Source organism: Oncorhynchus keta, chromosome 34, assembly GCF_023373465.1.
Source record: "Oncorhynchus keta strain PuntledgeMale-10-30-2019 chromosome 34, Oket_V2, whole genome shotgun sequence".
Classification (NCBI taxonomy): domain Eukaryota; kingdom Metazoa; phylum Chordata; class Actinopteri; order Salmoniformes; family Salmonidae; genus Oncorhynchus; species Oncorhynchus keta.
In genome coordinates this window covers 73,385,893-73,400,299 of record NC_068454.1, presented here as the reverse complement: position 1 = coordinate 73,400,299, position 14,407 = coordinate 73,385,893, and the positions used below count along the sequence as shown (strand labels likewise).

At 46.2% G+C, this 14,407-nt stretch overlaps 1 protein-coding gene across 6 annotated transcripts in view; it reads right to left on the bottom strand.

The window, feature by feature from the left end:
• Positions 1-7,955: 7,955 nt before the first annotated feature.
• The window catches only part of cadm4 (cell adhesion molecule 4), a 229,897-nt gene continuing 223,445 nt past the window's right edge, over positions 7,956-14,407 (bottom strand). For 4 of the 6 annotated variants that reach the window (XM_052494708.1, XM_052494712.1, XM_052494707.1 and 1 more), the window contains one exon: positions 7,956-8,773. In XM_052494708.1, coding sequence (XP_052350668.1) covers positions 8,664-8,773 — 110 coding nt within the window. In that variant the 3' untranslated portion in view covers positions 7,956-8,663. Of the gene's footprint in view, positions 8,774-10,073; positions 10,148-14,407 lie in introns of all 6 variants that reach the window. The other 2 variants (XM_052494709.1, XM_052494711.1) reach the window with 1 other exon arrangement.

The window sequence follows — 14,407 nt, the reverse complement described above, 5'->3', positions numbered from 1 at the left end:
GTATCGTGACTACAGCCTCAAGCTCATTACCATAACGCAACGTTAACTATTCATGAAAATCGCAAATGAAATGAAATTAATCTATTTGCTCTCAAGCTTAGCCTTTTGTTAACAACACTGTCATCTCAGATTTTCAAAATATGCTTCTCAACCATAGCAAACTAGCATTTAGCATTTAGCGTTTAGCGTTAGCATTTAGCATTAGCATTTAGCGTTAGCATTAGCAGGCAACATTTTCACAAAAACCAGCAAAAACATTCAATAAATAATTTACCTTTGAAGAACTTCGGATGTTTTCAATGATGAGACTCAGTTAGATAGCAAATGTTCAGTTTTCCTGAAAGATTAGTTGTGCAGGAGAAATCGGTCCGTTTTCTGCGTCATGTTTGGCTACCTAAAAAAACGAAAATTCATTCATCCAAACGCCAAACTTTCTTCCACATTAACTCCATAATATCGACTGAAACATGGTAAACGTTGTTTAGAATCAATCCTCAAGGTGTTTTTCACATATCTCTTCATGATATATCATTCCTGGAAGTCTCCTCTCTGTCTCAATCACATGGATGAATGCGAGCAGCTTGGAGATTACGCAACAATTTCAACAAAGGACACTGGCCGGACCCCTGGTAAATGTAGTCTCTTATGGCCAATCTTCCAATGATATGCCTACAAATACGTCACAATGCTGCAGACAACTTGGAGAAACGATAGAAAGGGCAGGCTAATTCGTGGCGCTTTCACGACTGAAAAAGCGTGTGCAAGCAAGTAGGCCTACAAACCTGACTCAGTTACACCAGCTCTGTCAGCTCTGTCAGAAGGAATGGGACAAAATTAAAGTGGGTTTATCTCTCTCCCTTTCTCTCTTGTCCCTCCCTCTATTCTATCTCTCTTTATGTGCATCTATCTTTTTATGTTCATCTCTCTCTCTTCATGTTCATCTCTGTCTTTATGTTCATCTCTCTCTCTTCATGTTCATCTCTGTCTCTCTTTATGTTCACCTCTCTCTCTATGTTCATCTCTCTCTCTACGTTCATCTCTCTCTCTTTATGTTCATCTCTCTCTATGTTCATCTCTCTTTATGTTCACCTCTCTCTCTATGTTCATCTCTCTCTCTTTATGTTCATCTATCTCTATGTTTATCTCTCTTTATGTTCATCTCTCTTTATGTTCACCTCTCTCTCTCTCTATGTTCATCTTTCTCTCTCTATGTTCATTTTTCTCTCTTTATGTTCATCTCTCTTCATGTTCATCCCTTTCTATGTTCATCTTGCTCTCTTTATGTTCATCTCTCTCTCTCTTATGTTCATCGCTCTCTTTATGTTCATCTCTGTCTCTCTTTATGTTCATCTCTCTCTTCATGTTCATCTCTCTTCATGTTCATCCCTTTCTATGTTCATCTCGCTCTCTTTATGTTCATCTCTCTCTCTTCATGTTCATCTCTCTTATGTTCATCTCTCTCTTTATGTTCATCTCTCTTTATGTTCACCTCTCTCTCTATGTTCATCTTTCTCTCTCTATGTTCATTTTTCTCTCTTTATGTTCATCTCTCTTCATGTTCATCCCTTTCTATGTTCATCTTGCTCTCTTTATGTTCATCTCTCTCTCTTCATGTTCATCTCTCTTATGTTCATCTCTCTCTTTATGTTCATCTCTGTCTCTCTTTATGTTCATCTCTGTCTCTCTTTATGTTCATCTCTCTCTCTTCATGTTCATCTCTCTTCATGTTCATCCCTTTCTATGTTCATCTCGCTCTCTTTATGTTTTCAGTCACCAGATCTCAACCCAATGGAACAGGTACGTGAGATTCTAGAGTGACTCCTGAGACACCACCACCAACAAAACACCATATTATGGAATTTTTCATGGAAGAATGGTGTCGCGTCCCTCCAATAGAGTTCCAGACACTTGTAGAATCTATTCCAAGGTGCATTGAAGCTGTTCTGGCTCGTGGTGGTCCAACTCCCTATTACAGTTTTTCTCAGTCGCTTTGGTGCATTTCTTAGATCAAAAGTGCAATTCTTGATACTATTTGTACAAATTCCAAATCATCTAGTCACTTGTGCACATCAATAAAGCAATTTCTTATTCCTTTGAACAAATTGCAATTGATAATGTACAAGTGTCAACTTTTATCCACATTATCAATTGCTCATGTCATGTTGATCAAAATATAGTAGATGGTTCTCTGTTGAATAGTCTTACCCCTCAAAACATCTAGGCATTAGTTCCTTGCTTAAGCCATTACATGCAAAATTGTTGAACTATTTGTCATAAACTGTCAAGCATAGTTTTACACATTTCTATTAGACCTTTTGTACAAAAACGTGTATTGATGAATCGTGCAGGTGAAATTGACCAACAAGTTCAACCAACAATCAACCAGTTGTCTAAATTGCTCAAAGGTGCATCTCATGAAGAATCAATTGGCAAGCATATATAGACAGACCACAACACAGAGTTGCAATTTTCCAATAATGGATGGACCAGGAAACGAACAGGGTCAACAGGCAAGAGGAGGAAGAAGAGGAGCAAGGATGCATGGTGGAAGGCAAAACAGAGGAAGAGGCAGAAGAGGACATTGGTGCATATCTGATGACATAAGGGTCAACTATTGTAGACCATGTTGTCAATCATGGCCTTACAATGGCTGAGGCGGGTCGAAGGGTGCAGCAAAATATTGGGAGATCAACCGTGTCTTCAATAGTTCAAGCGTTTCGAAGAGAGAACAGGTATGTCCACCAATGTACAGTGCACTGTTACTGTATATAAGCAGTATACTGTATACTTCCTACAATGCTTCATATTACAGTAGTCCACTTGTATTTCACAGCATACAGAAATATACTCTATAAAGATACATACTGCACCTTACATGCACCCACCTGTATGTTTTACAGTAAAATGTGTGTTCGCATAGACAAAAACTATGTGAAAGTGTGCGATGCATCACTGCATTTTTCCCCACATAGGACTGCAAGATTACCTCAAACCGGTGGCAGAGGACGCCTTTTCACACCTCAACAAGAGGAGGCTATTTGCACCATGGTCCGAGCAAACAATGCCATGAGACTCAGGGAAATACAAAGGACCATTATAGAAGACAACGATGTCTTTGAAAACATCCATACGGTTAGCATCTCAACCATCGACAGGGTTCTGCATAGAAACCAGATGAGTATGAAACAGCTGTACCATGTACCATTCCAAAGGAATGAGGACAGAGTTAAGGAGCTACAGTACCATTATGTACAGGTAAAAAATATATCTATGTAACTACTTTACAGCAACATTTTATAGTGATACATAGTACAGTAAACATAAACTGCACACATTTCCATTGCTGTGGAAGGAACATGCAATATATGTACATTTTATGTCACTCTTCTTTACCAAAACAAATTCAACCCTGTGTTCTGGGATATAGTGTATAATGGAGTTGGACTCAAGTGAACCCTCTCACAACTTTGTATACGTGGATGAGGCTGGCTTCAACCTGACCAAATGCAGAAGCCGGGGTCGGAATATCATCGGTCACAGAGCTACTGTGGATTTGCCAGGCCAACGGGGAGGAAATATCACCATGTGTGCTGCTATTTCGGAGCATGGTGTCCTAACCCATATCCTCCTTATAGGGCCATACAACACCCAGCATCTACACAACTTTTTAGAGACTCTCTACAGGGCTCTCATCCCTGATGATGAGAGGGGTCTGTTTAGAGAGGATTTGCCAAAGTATGTGGTCATTTGTGATAATGTGAGTTTCCATCGATCAAACATCATGAGGCAATGGTTTGTGACCCACCCGAGGATGCTCATAGAATTCCTCCCACCTTATTCACCATTCCTTTACCCAATTGAGGAGTTATTTTCAGCATGGAGGTGGAAGGTGTACGATCGTCAGCCACACACACAGATGACCCTGCTGGCTGCAATGGATGCAGCATGTGAGGACATCACAGTAGATGCCTGCAGAGGATGGATAAGGCATTCCAAAAGATTCTTTCCACCTTGCATTGGAAGGGAAAATATCCGGTGTGATGTGGATGAGAATATGTGGGTCGACAGACAGGAACGTATGGATGTGTAGAGACAGCACAACAGTGCTGCGGGCAAAGTTGTGCCTTAGGGGTGGTTTCCTGTGTTTCTTTCTAATTTCATTTTTTTCCCCTTTGTGCCTTGGGTTGTCCAGTGTCTTTCAACCAATAACCCACATACAGTAATATGTAAATAGTACTGTTGAAATTGATATATGCTATAGAAGTGCAGCCTTGTGCATTTTCAATACAGTAACTGTCATCCAAACTGTAGCCTAAGTTTACATCAGGTAATACTGTCAAAGTACACAGTTACATTGACAACATGCCTAAACATTTTGACGACCTTGTTCGTGAACAATGACTCAATGACTTATCATTCTGATAACACTGACATGATCATTGGCATGAATATTTACTTTTGAGAGATGTACTAATAATTTTTAGTGACTGACTAGCTTTAGAAACATATCTATTGTATATTGCAGTTGGTACAAATTGTTCTGAGAAATGCACTTATTATTTTGCACGTTAGGGATGATGTGAAAAATGCACCAAAGTAACTGAGAAAAACTGTAAGATACTTTATGTTGGTGTTTCCCTAATTTTGACAGGTACCTGTACATCATCATACATCAATCCGCCATCTCTATTTTTCTCTCTCTCTCGGTCTACCGGTTTCTCCTCAAACCCCACCTTCAGATCTTCACAAAAACAACATCTCTCTCTGCCTGGAATACATTATTGATGGAGAGCCATTCTGGCTTGGGTGTCCATTCAAACGTTCCGTCTGCCTGAGAGCACAGTCCTTCCTGATTAGGCTGTGCTTCTCTAACCGCTGCCCACCGACCGACACGCTCAACCACTTCAATCAATGGCTGGGCCCACAACGGCACAGCACGGCCCGATGCACCACAAAGGTCAAAACCAGAGAATAGAGGCCACTCCGGTCACCTTACTACCATTAACCGAGGCTAACTGGGGCCAGTGCTACTGCTGGCACTTCCTATTTCACAGTGCTGGTGTTTACCTGGTATTGGGTAGGAAATGATGTGTTAAGAATGTGTACTTTAAAAGTACTTACATGAGATATTTCAACATTAGGAAAACACCTTGTCTAATGGTGAAACAAACAAGCAATTAATTGGTATTGCTGTGTAATTACCTTCTTATCATGTCTTACTTGATCATTTCTGTACCTTAAAAAAACAATTAAAAAAATGTCTGTACGTAACGATTGGATAATATAACACTCAACCTACAATGGTGGTTGTAATGTACCAATGGTATAGAATGCTTATGACGGTAGACTATCATAGGAAAGAGATGTGCCTGTCATAACACATAAAACAGAAGAACTACTGATATAAACGCGTTACAGTACATGAATCAGCTAAATGTTCATGTCTTACGCGTCACCTCAGGGAGGGTTATGTGACAGGGTATCATCTTCTCTGATGATTGATTTAGACGGACTGAGACGTCCTTGTGGTAGTGTTGAATCCTTCTAGAACACTATCCGTTATAGAACAAGCCATTCTAGTATTAGAGCACTGCTGGATGAAGTCAGGCTCTGATGGCTACTTCCAGAGATGTGTCACCCACCATTTGCTCAATCAGGTTTCAGTGTCATTATTCCAGCTAACCTGGGGATGTGTTCTGGACATGGTGTCTCCATTGTCCTACTGCCGACAGTGTTGGTTCACGTCAGCTGGTATAGGCTAGTATAGCTCATGTCCTGGTGAGTCCATTACTTTGATTGCCGTTTGACAATCTGTCTTTATGACAGCCTGCTGCGGAGCCTCATCGTCGATAGAAGACAAACACATCGATCCATCACGCAGCGACCTCCAGCAGCTTTTGAATCCAGCCGCACACGCAGATGGACAAGTTGAGTGCTTCTTGACAGAATCGGGTATTGATTGCATGGAAATAGTGGGAGCGTCATATTTTTCTGTGCATCTGACTTGACTGTCCTTTTTACCACCCTCTGTTCCTCACTCTCTCCCTCTCCCTCTCCCTCTCTCTCTCTCTCTCTCTCTCTCTCTCGTCTCATCCCATGATTCATTAGCAGTCATGGATTCTTACGTATGTTTTTTATTCTCTTTCAACCCCTCGTCTGTTCTAGCTCTTTCTAGCCTTTCTCTCCTTCCTTCCTTCCTTCCTTCCTTCCTTCCTGCCTTCCTGGGTTTTCATCTTCCTACCTTTAGCTCTCTATTCTCTATTGATGTTGTCTTCTGCTGTGTCTCTTCTCCTCTCACCGCGTTTCAGAACATTTCTAATTAAAGAGGAACAGACTCGTCTCCTGTGTTATTTCTGAAGTATTTTTTTATTTTGTCGTGCTTTGTATCTTTTCCCCTATAAAGAAATAGCTAGCTATATCAACATGACTATAAAATAAACAGTAGTGAAAGACGAGAAGAAGGGACAAATAGACACAGGAGACAAAGATAGAAAGAACTAGAGAGACAGAGTCAGAGAGAAGTGGAAAGACAGCTGTTTCTATAGAAGAACCAAAAACAACAAACATGGGAGGTGTACAGTTATAACATTTACAATAATCATAACAGTAATAATAATAACAATCATAACAGTAATCATAATAACAATCATAACAGTAATCATAATAACAATCATAACAGTAATCATAATAACAATCATAACAGTAATCATAATAACAATCATAACAGTAATCATAATAACAATCATAACAGTAATCATAATAACAATCATAACAGTAATCATAATAACAATCATAACAGTAATCATAATAACAATCATAACAGTAATCATAATAACAATCATAACAGTCCAAATAATAACAATAATTAATCAAAAATCAATAATACTGCAGGTATTTCATAAAGACAAATGAAACATTTTGTTCATCTTTTCTTTTTTGTTTTGATCACTGGACACTAGTTTGTTTTTGTACCTCGAGGCTAATAATGTGTTAGTATAGTAGCTTCATAACGCTTTCAATAGTAAACTGTTATTTTTCTCAATTTCTTAAAAGATTCATTTAAGTTATCTTACTGTTTACATTTTTATACAAATAAAGAATTCAGAGGTGTGTGTGTGTGTGTGTGTGTGTGTGTGTGTGTGTGTGTGTGTGTGTGTGTGCTTGGCATTCAGAAAAATATCCATCATGTATTTTTCCTTATTCATTACTTTCCTTTCACTCATTTGTTTCTCTTTAAGACATTTTAACATTTGTATCCCTTTAAGGGCATTTTAAAATAATTATGCTTTTCCTTAATGTGTCTTGTCGACTTATGTTCCCTTTCTTCTAACTCACGAAAGGAGACTGGCACTAATCCTTTCTTTATTGGCCAACAATAGAGGAGAGATAAAGACAGAGAGGGAGGGAGGGAGGGAGGAAGACAGAGAGGGAGGGAGGGAGGGAGGGAGGGAGGGAGAGAGAGAGAGAGAGGGAGGGAGGGAGGGAGGGAGGAGAGGGGAGGGAGGGAGGGAGGGAGGGAGAGGGAGAGAGAGAGAGAGAGAGAGAGAGAGAGAGAGAGAGAGAGAGAGAGAGAGAGAGAGAGAGAGAGAGAGAGAGAGAGAGAGAGAGAGAGAGAGAGAGAGAGAGAGAGAGAGAGAGAGAGAGAGAGAGAGAGAGAGAGAGAGAGAGAGAGAGAGAGAGAGAGAGAGAGAGAGAGAGAGAGAGAGAGAGAGAGAGAGAGAGAGAGAGAGAGGAGAGAGAGGAAGAGGAGGAGAGAGAGAGAAAGACAGAGGGAGGGAGGGAGGGAGGGGGAGGGAGGGAGGGGAAGAAGAGGACTAGAAAGAGAGATAAAGACAGAGAGGGAGGGAGGGAGGGAGGGAGGGAGGGAGGGAGAGAGGGAGGGAGGGAGGGAGGGAGGGAAGAGGACTAGAAAGAGAGATAAAGACAGAGAGGGAGGGAGGGAGGGAGGGAGGGAGAAGAGGACTAGAAAGAGAGGTGAAGAGAGAGGGAGGGAGGGAGAGACAATTCAAAGAAGAGAAACAACAGTTCTGTTCTGCGAGGAAAGCAGTCATTCATAACAGGAAGGTTTCTAAATTACCCAGAAAACATTGGCAGACTCCCCAGAACGGACGGCAAATACAATACCTGGAACGTCTGCAGAATTGACTGAACAGTTCAGATATACTTTATGAGACTTTCAGGGTAACACTGCAATGTTTTCAAATAATTATAGATGAGTTGCTCTCTGTTGGCTGATGTGCTTTGGCAATTTCAAGTAATCAAATTTAACATTCAAACTCAATAGCTTCTGGAAACCATACCGACCCAACCACATTTTATCTCTCTCTTTCCTCTCTCTTTCTCCCTCCCTCTACAATTACCACAGGGAAGGAAAGTGCTGAGGCTTTCTTTCTTGTTATCTCTTCTCTCTCAAAATAATGACCCTATTATCACTTTCCCCTATCTCTGCCATCCTCCCTCGCTCCTTCCTCCAGTACACCTACAGTATGGCACAGTTGTAATGTAAGGGCTGGACGGATCTCTCTTTTGGTCTCTGTTGTGGTCTGTGTTGTGGTTTATGTTGTGGTCTGTAATGTGGTCTGTGTGCAGTAGTATTACAGTCGATTCAGAAGGCCACCCGTCATGGCGTGTTGGGGGAGGGGTGTGGGTTTTGGGGATGGAGGCTACAGTAGGTACTCCTTCTTGCCCTGACTGGCATCATTCCCATTGAGGAAAGCCTCCTGGACCTCCCCGTGCTCGTCCAACCCACTGGCCTCATGGGTAAGATATGAACCTGGGATAGGGAGAATGAATAGAGAGAGAAAAAAGGAGAGAGGGAGAGAGAGATGCAAAGACAGAGGGGAGAGGAGGAAGAGAGAGTCAGAGAGAGAGAGAGCGAGGAGGCAGAGAGAGAGAGTAGGTTGTGCAGCAGAGAGAGAGAGGCAGAGAGAGAGAGCGAGGAGGCAGAGAGAGAGAGAGGAGGCATAAAGAGAGAGAAGGTTGTACAGCAGAGAGAGAGAGAGGCGATAGAGAGAGGAGGCATAAAGAGAGAGAAGGTTGTACAGCAGAGAGAGAGAGAGAGAGAGAGAGAGAGAGAGAGAGAGAGGAGGACGAGAGAGAGAGCGAGTGAGCGATAGAGAGAGGAGGCAGAGAGAGAGAAGGTTGTGCAGCAGAGAGAGAGAGAGAGAGAGGGGGACGAGAGAGAGAGCGAGTGAGCGATAGAGAGAGGCAGAGAGAGAGAAGGTTGTACAGCAGAGAGAGAGAGAGCGATAGAGAGAGGAGGCATAAAGAGAGAGAAGGTTGTGCAGCAGAGAGAGAGAGGAGGACGAGAGAGAGAGAGAGTGAGCGATAGAGATGAGGCAGAGAGAGAAGGTTGTGCAGCAGAGAGAGAGAGAGAGAGAGAGAGCAGCGATAGAGAGGGAGGCATAAAGAGAGAGAAGGTTGTGCAGCAGAGAGAGAGAGAGAGAGAGAGAGAGAGAGAGAGAGGGAGGACGAGAGAGAGCGAGTGAGCGAGATGAGGAGAGCAGAGAGAGAGAAGGTTGTGCAGCAGAGAGAGAGAGAGAGAGAGAGGGGTTGTACGAGAGAGAGAGCGAGTAGATAGAGAGGAGGAGGCAGAGAGAGAGAAGGTTGACAGCAGAGAGAGAGGCAGAGAGAGGAGGCATAAAGAAGAGAAGGTTGTGCAGCAGAGAGAGAGAGACGAGAGAAAGAGAGAGTGAGCGATAGAGATGAGGCAGAGAGAGAAGGTTGTGCAGCAGAGAGAGAGAGAGAGAGAGAGTGAGCGATAGAGAGAGGAGGCAGAGAGAGAGAGAGAGAGAGAGAGAGGAGGCAGAGAGAGAAGGTTGTGCAGCAGAGAGAGAGAGAGAGAGAGAGAGAAACTGAGCGATAGAGAGAGGAGGCAGAGAGAGAGAGAGAGAGAGAGAGGAGAAGGTTGTGCAGCAGAGAGAGAGGGAGGAGGCAGAGAGAGAGAAGGTTGTACAGCAGAGAGAGGGAGACAGGTGAAGGGGTGTGGAGGTTAGTTGTGACAGAGTAATATAATCTTTGTGACATTCTGTGAACCCATCAAAGCAATCTTTACCATATTGTTGAAGTCCTACCTGTGATTAATTATTAGTTCAGTTAGAATTAGGTCAGTACCAATTAAGTATAGGCTCCTGGGTACGATATGAGCCTGACAGAGGAAGAGGGGGAAAGGAGAGAGAGGGCCAAGCATGGTGCAAATAGAGCAAAAGAGGGGCGGAGGCATAGAGAGAGAAAGATAAGGGTAGAGAGAGGGAGAGAGAGAGAAAGATAAGGGTAGAGAGAGGCACAGAGAGAGAAGGAACGGTGGGGAAGTTAGCTACGGCAGAGTAATATAATATGAGAAAGTCAAACTATGAAACTCAATTCTATAATTTCTCTCTGATTTCCATCATCAGTTCAGAATTTAAAGGGCCAGATACAGACACAGATTAAGCCTAGCCATGCTTTTTAGTCCAGGAGTAGGTTTAATTTGTATGCGGGAAACCTGCCCAACAAGCCCAATCATGTTCAAGCTGACGTATCACTGCAGGAGCCAATGGTAGTCGTCTCTTTGTTGATAGTCTGTCTGGTCAAGGCTTTGATTGGCACACTGGCAGCTACAGCAGGACAGCGACAGGGCCCTAATTGTGCTGTCTCCGCTCACTGATTGGTTGTAATGGCTCTGTCTATTTGCTGATTGGCATTCTGGCTGTATGGCCCCTCCCCTGGTGTCAAAGGTTCTATGGCCAGATAACTTTATTGGCACTGAAGGAGGAATCAGGGGGCTGCCGGAGACTGTTAAAGTTATGGGGGAGCGTGGGTAACTGTGTTTTTTTTATTGATGTGCCCTGATACAGTAAACCATAGGGGTCATTAAACAACATGGCCGCGCATACATTTCCATCAACCCCCCTGGCCAAGATACAAGGTCGTTTGTCATGTTCTGAGGAGAGAGACGAAAGAGCGTGCTCTTTTCCATCTCCCCATCTCCCCATCTCCTCATCTCCTCATCTCCCCATCTCCTCATCTCCCCATCTCCTCTTCTCCCCATCTCCTCATCTCCCCATCTCCTCATCTCCTCATCTCCTCATCTCCCCATATCTCCTCATCTCCTCATCTCCTCATCTCCCCATCTCCTCTTCTCCCCATCTCCTCATCTCCCCGTCTCCCCATCTCTCCTCATCTCCTCATCTCCCCATCTCCTCATCTCCTCTTCTCCCCATCTCCCCATCTCCTTATCTCCCCATCTCCTCATCTCCTCATCTCCTCATCTCCTCCCCATCTCCCCATCTCCTCATCCTCTTCTCCCCATCTCCCCATCTCCTCATCTCCCCATCTCCCCATCTCCTCCCATTCTCCCCATCTCCTTATCTCCCCATCTCCTCATCTCCCCATCTCCTCATCTCCCCATCTCCTTATCTCCCCATCTCCTCATCTCCCCATCTCCTCTTCTCCCCATCTCCTCATCTCCCCATCTCCTCTTCTCCCCATCTCCTCATCTCCCCATCTCCTCATCTCCCCATCCCCATCTCCTCATCTCCTCTCCTCATCTCCCCATCTCCTCATCTCCCCCCCATCTCCCCATCTCCCCATCTCCTCATCTCCTCATCTCCTCATCTCCCCATCTCTCCTCTTCTCCCCATCTCCTCATCTCCCCATCTCCCCATCTCCTCATCTCCCCATCTCCCCATCTCCTCATCTCCCCATCTCCCCATCTCCCCATCTCCCCATCTCCTCATCTCCCCATCTCCCCATCTCCCCATCCCCCATCTCCTCATCTCCCCATCTCCTCATCTCCCCATCTCCTCATCCCCATCTCCCCATCTCCCCATCTCCTCATCTCCCCATCTCCTCATCCCCATCTCCTCATCCCCATCTCCTCATCTCCCCATCTCCTCATCTCCCCATCTCCTCATCTCCCCATCTCCTCATCTCCCCATCCCCATCTCCCCATCTCCTCATCTCCCCATCCCCATCTCCTCATCCCCATCTCCTCATCTCCCCATCTCCCCATCTCCTCATCTCCCCATCCCCATCTCCCCATCTCCTCATCTCCTCTTTTCCCCATCTCCCCTTCTCCCCATCTCCTCATCTCCCCATCTCCCCATCTCCTCATCTCCCCATCCCCATCTCCTCATCTCCCCATCTCCTCATCTCCCCATCTCCCCATCTCCTCATCTCCCCATCCCCATCTCCCCATCTCCTCATCTCCTCTTTTCCCCATCTCCCCTTCTCCCCCTCTCCTCATCTCCCCATCTCCCCATCTCCTCATCTCCCCATCCCCATATCTCCTCATCTCCCCATCTCCCCATCTCCCCATCTCCTCATCTCCTCTTTTCCCCATCTCCCCTTCTCCCCATCTCCTCATCTCCCCATCTCCCCATCTCCTCATCTCCCCATCCCCATATCTCCTCATCTCCCCATCTCCTCATCTCCCCATCTCCCCATCTCCTCATCTCCCCATCTCCCCATCTCCTCATCTCCCCATCTCCCCATCTCCTCATCTCCCCATCCCCCATATCTCCTCATCTCCCCATCTCCTCATCTCCCCATCTCCCCATCTCCTCATCTCCCCATCTCCTCATCTCCCCATCTCCTCATCTCCCCATCTCCTCATCTCCCCATCTCCCCATCTCCTCATCTCCCCATCTCCCCATCTCCTCATCTCCCCATCTCCCCATCTCCTCATCTCCTCATCTCCTCTTCTCCCCATCTCCTCATCTCCCCATCTCCCCATCTCCTCTTCTCCCCATCTCCTCATCTCCCCATCTCCTCATCTCCCCATCTCCCCATCTCCCCATCTCCTCATCTCCCCATCTCCCCATCTCCTCATCTCCCCATCTCCCCATCTCCTCATCTCCCCATCTCCCCATCTCCCCATCTCCCCATCTCCTCTTCTCCCCATCTCCTCATCTCCCCATCTCCCCATCTCCCCATCTCCTCATCTCCCCATCTCCTCATCTCCCCATCTCCCCATCTCCTCTTCTCCCCATCTCCCCATCTCCTCTTCTCCCCATCTCCCCATCTCCCCATCTCCTTATCTCCCCATCTCCTCATCTCCCCATCTCCTCATCTCCCCATCTCCTCTTCTCCCCATCTCCCCATCTCCCCATCTCCTCTTCTCCCCATCTCCTCATCTCCCCATCTCCCCATCTCCTCATCTCCCCATCTCCCCATCTCCTCATCTCCCCATCTCCCCATCTCCTCATCTCCCCATCTCCCCATCTCCTCATCTCCCCATCTTCTCCCCATCTCCTCTTCTCCCCATCTCCCCATCTCCCCATCTCCCCATCTCTCCTCATCTCCCCATCTCCCCATCTCCCCATCTCCTCTTCTCCCCATCTCCCCATCTCCCCATCTCCTCATCTCCCCATCTCCCCATCTCCCCATCTCCCCATCTCCTCATCTCCCCATCTCCCCATCTCCTCTTCTCCCCATCTCCCCATCTCCCCATCTCCTCTTCTCCCCATCTCCTTATCTCCCCATCTCCTCATCTCCCCATCTCCCCATCTCCTCATCTCCCCATCCCCATATCTCTCATCTCCCCATCTCCCCATCTCCTCATCTCCCCATCTCCTCATCTCCCCATCTCCCCATCTCCTCATCTCCCCATCTCCTCATCTCCCCATCTCCTCTTCTCCCCATCTCCCCATCTCCCCATCTCCTCTTCTCCCCATCTCCTCATCTCCCCATCTCCTCTTCTCCCCATCTCCCCATCTCCTCTTCTCCCCATCTCCTCTCCTTCTCCCCATCTCCTTATCTCCCCATCTCCTCATCTCCCCATCTCCCCATCTCCTCATCTCCCCATCTCCCCATCTCCCCACATCTCCCCATCTCCTTATCTCCCCATCTCCTCATCTCCCCATCTCCTCATCTCCCCATCTCCCCATCTCCCCATCTCCTCTTCTCCCCATCTCCCCTCCCCATCTCCTCTTCTCCCCATCTCCCCATCTCCTCATCTCCTCTTCTCCCCATCTCCCCATCTCCCCATCTCCTCATCTCCCCATCTCCTCATCTCCTCTTCTCCCCATCTCCCCATCTCCTCATCTCCCCATCTCCCCATCTCCTCATCTCCCCATCTCCTCATCTCCCCATCTCCTCATCTCCCCATCTCCTCATCTCCCCATCTCCCCATCTCCTCCTCCCCATCTCCCCATCTCCTCATCTCCTCTTCTCCCCATCTCCCCATCTCCTCATCTCCCCATCTCCCCATCTCCCCATCTCCTCATCTCCCCATCTCCTCATCTCCCCATCTCCTCATCTCCCCATCTCCTCATCTCCTCATCTCCCCATCTCCTCATCTCCCCATCTCCTCATCTCCCCATCTCCTCATCTCCCCATCTCCTCATCTCCCCATCTCCTCTTCTCCCCATCTCCCCATCTCCTCATCTCCTCTTCTCCCCATCTCCCCATCTCCCCATCTCCTCTT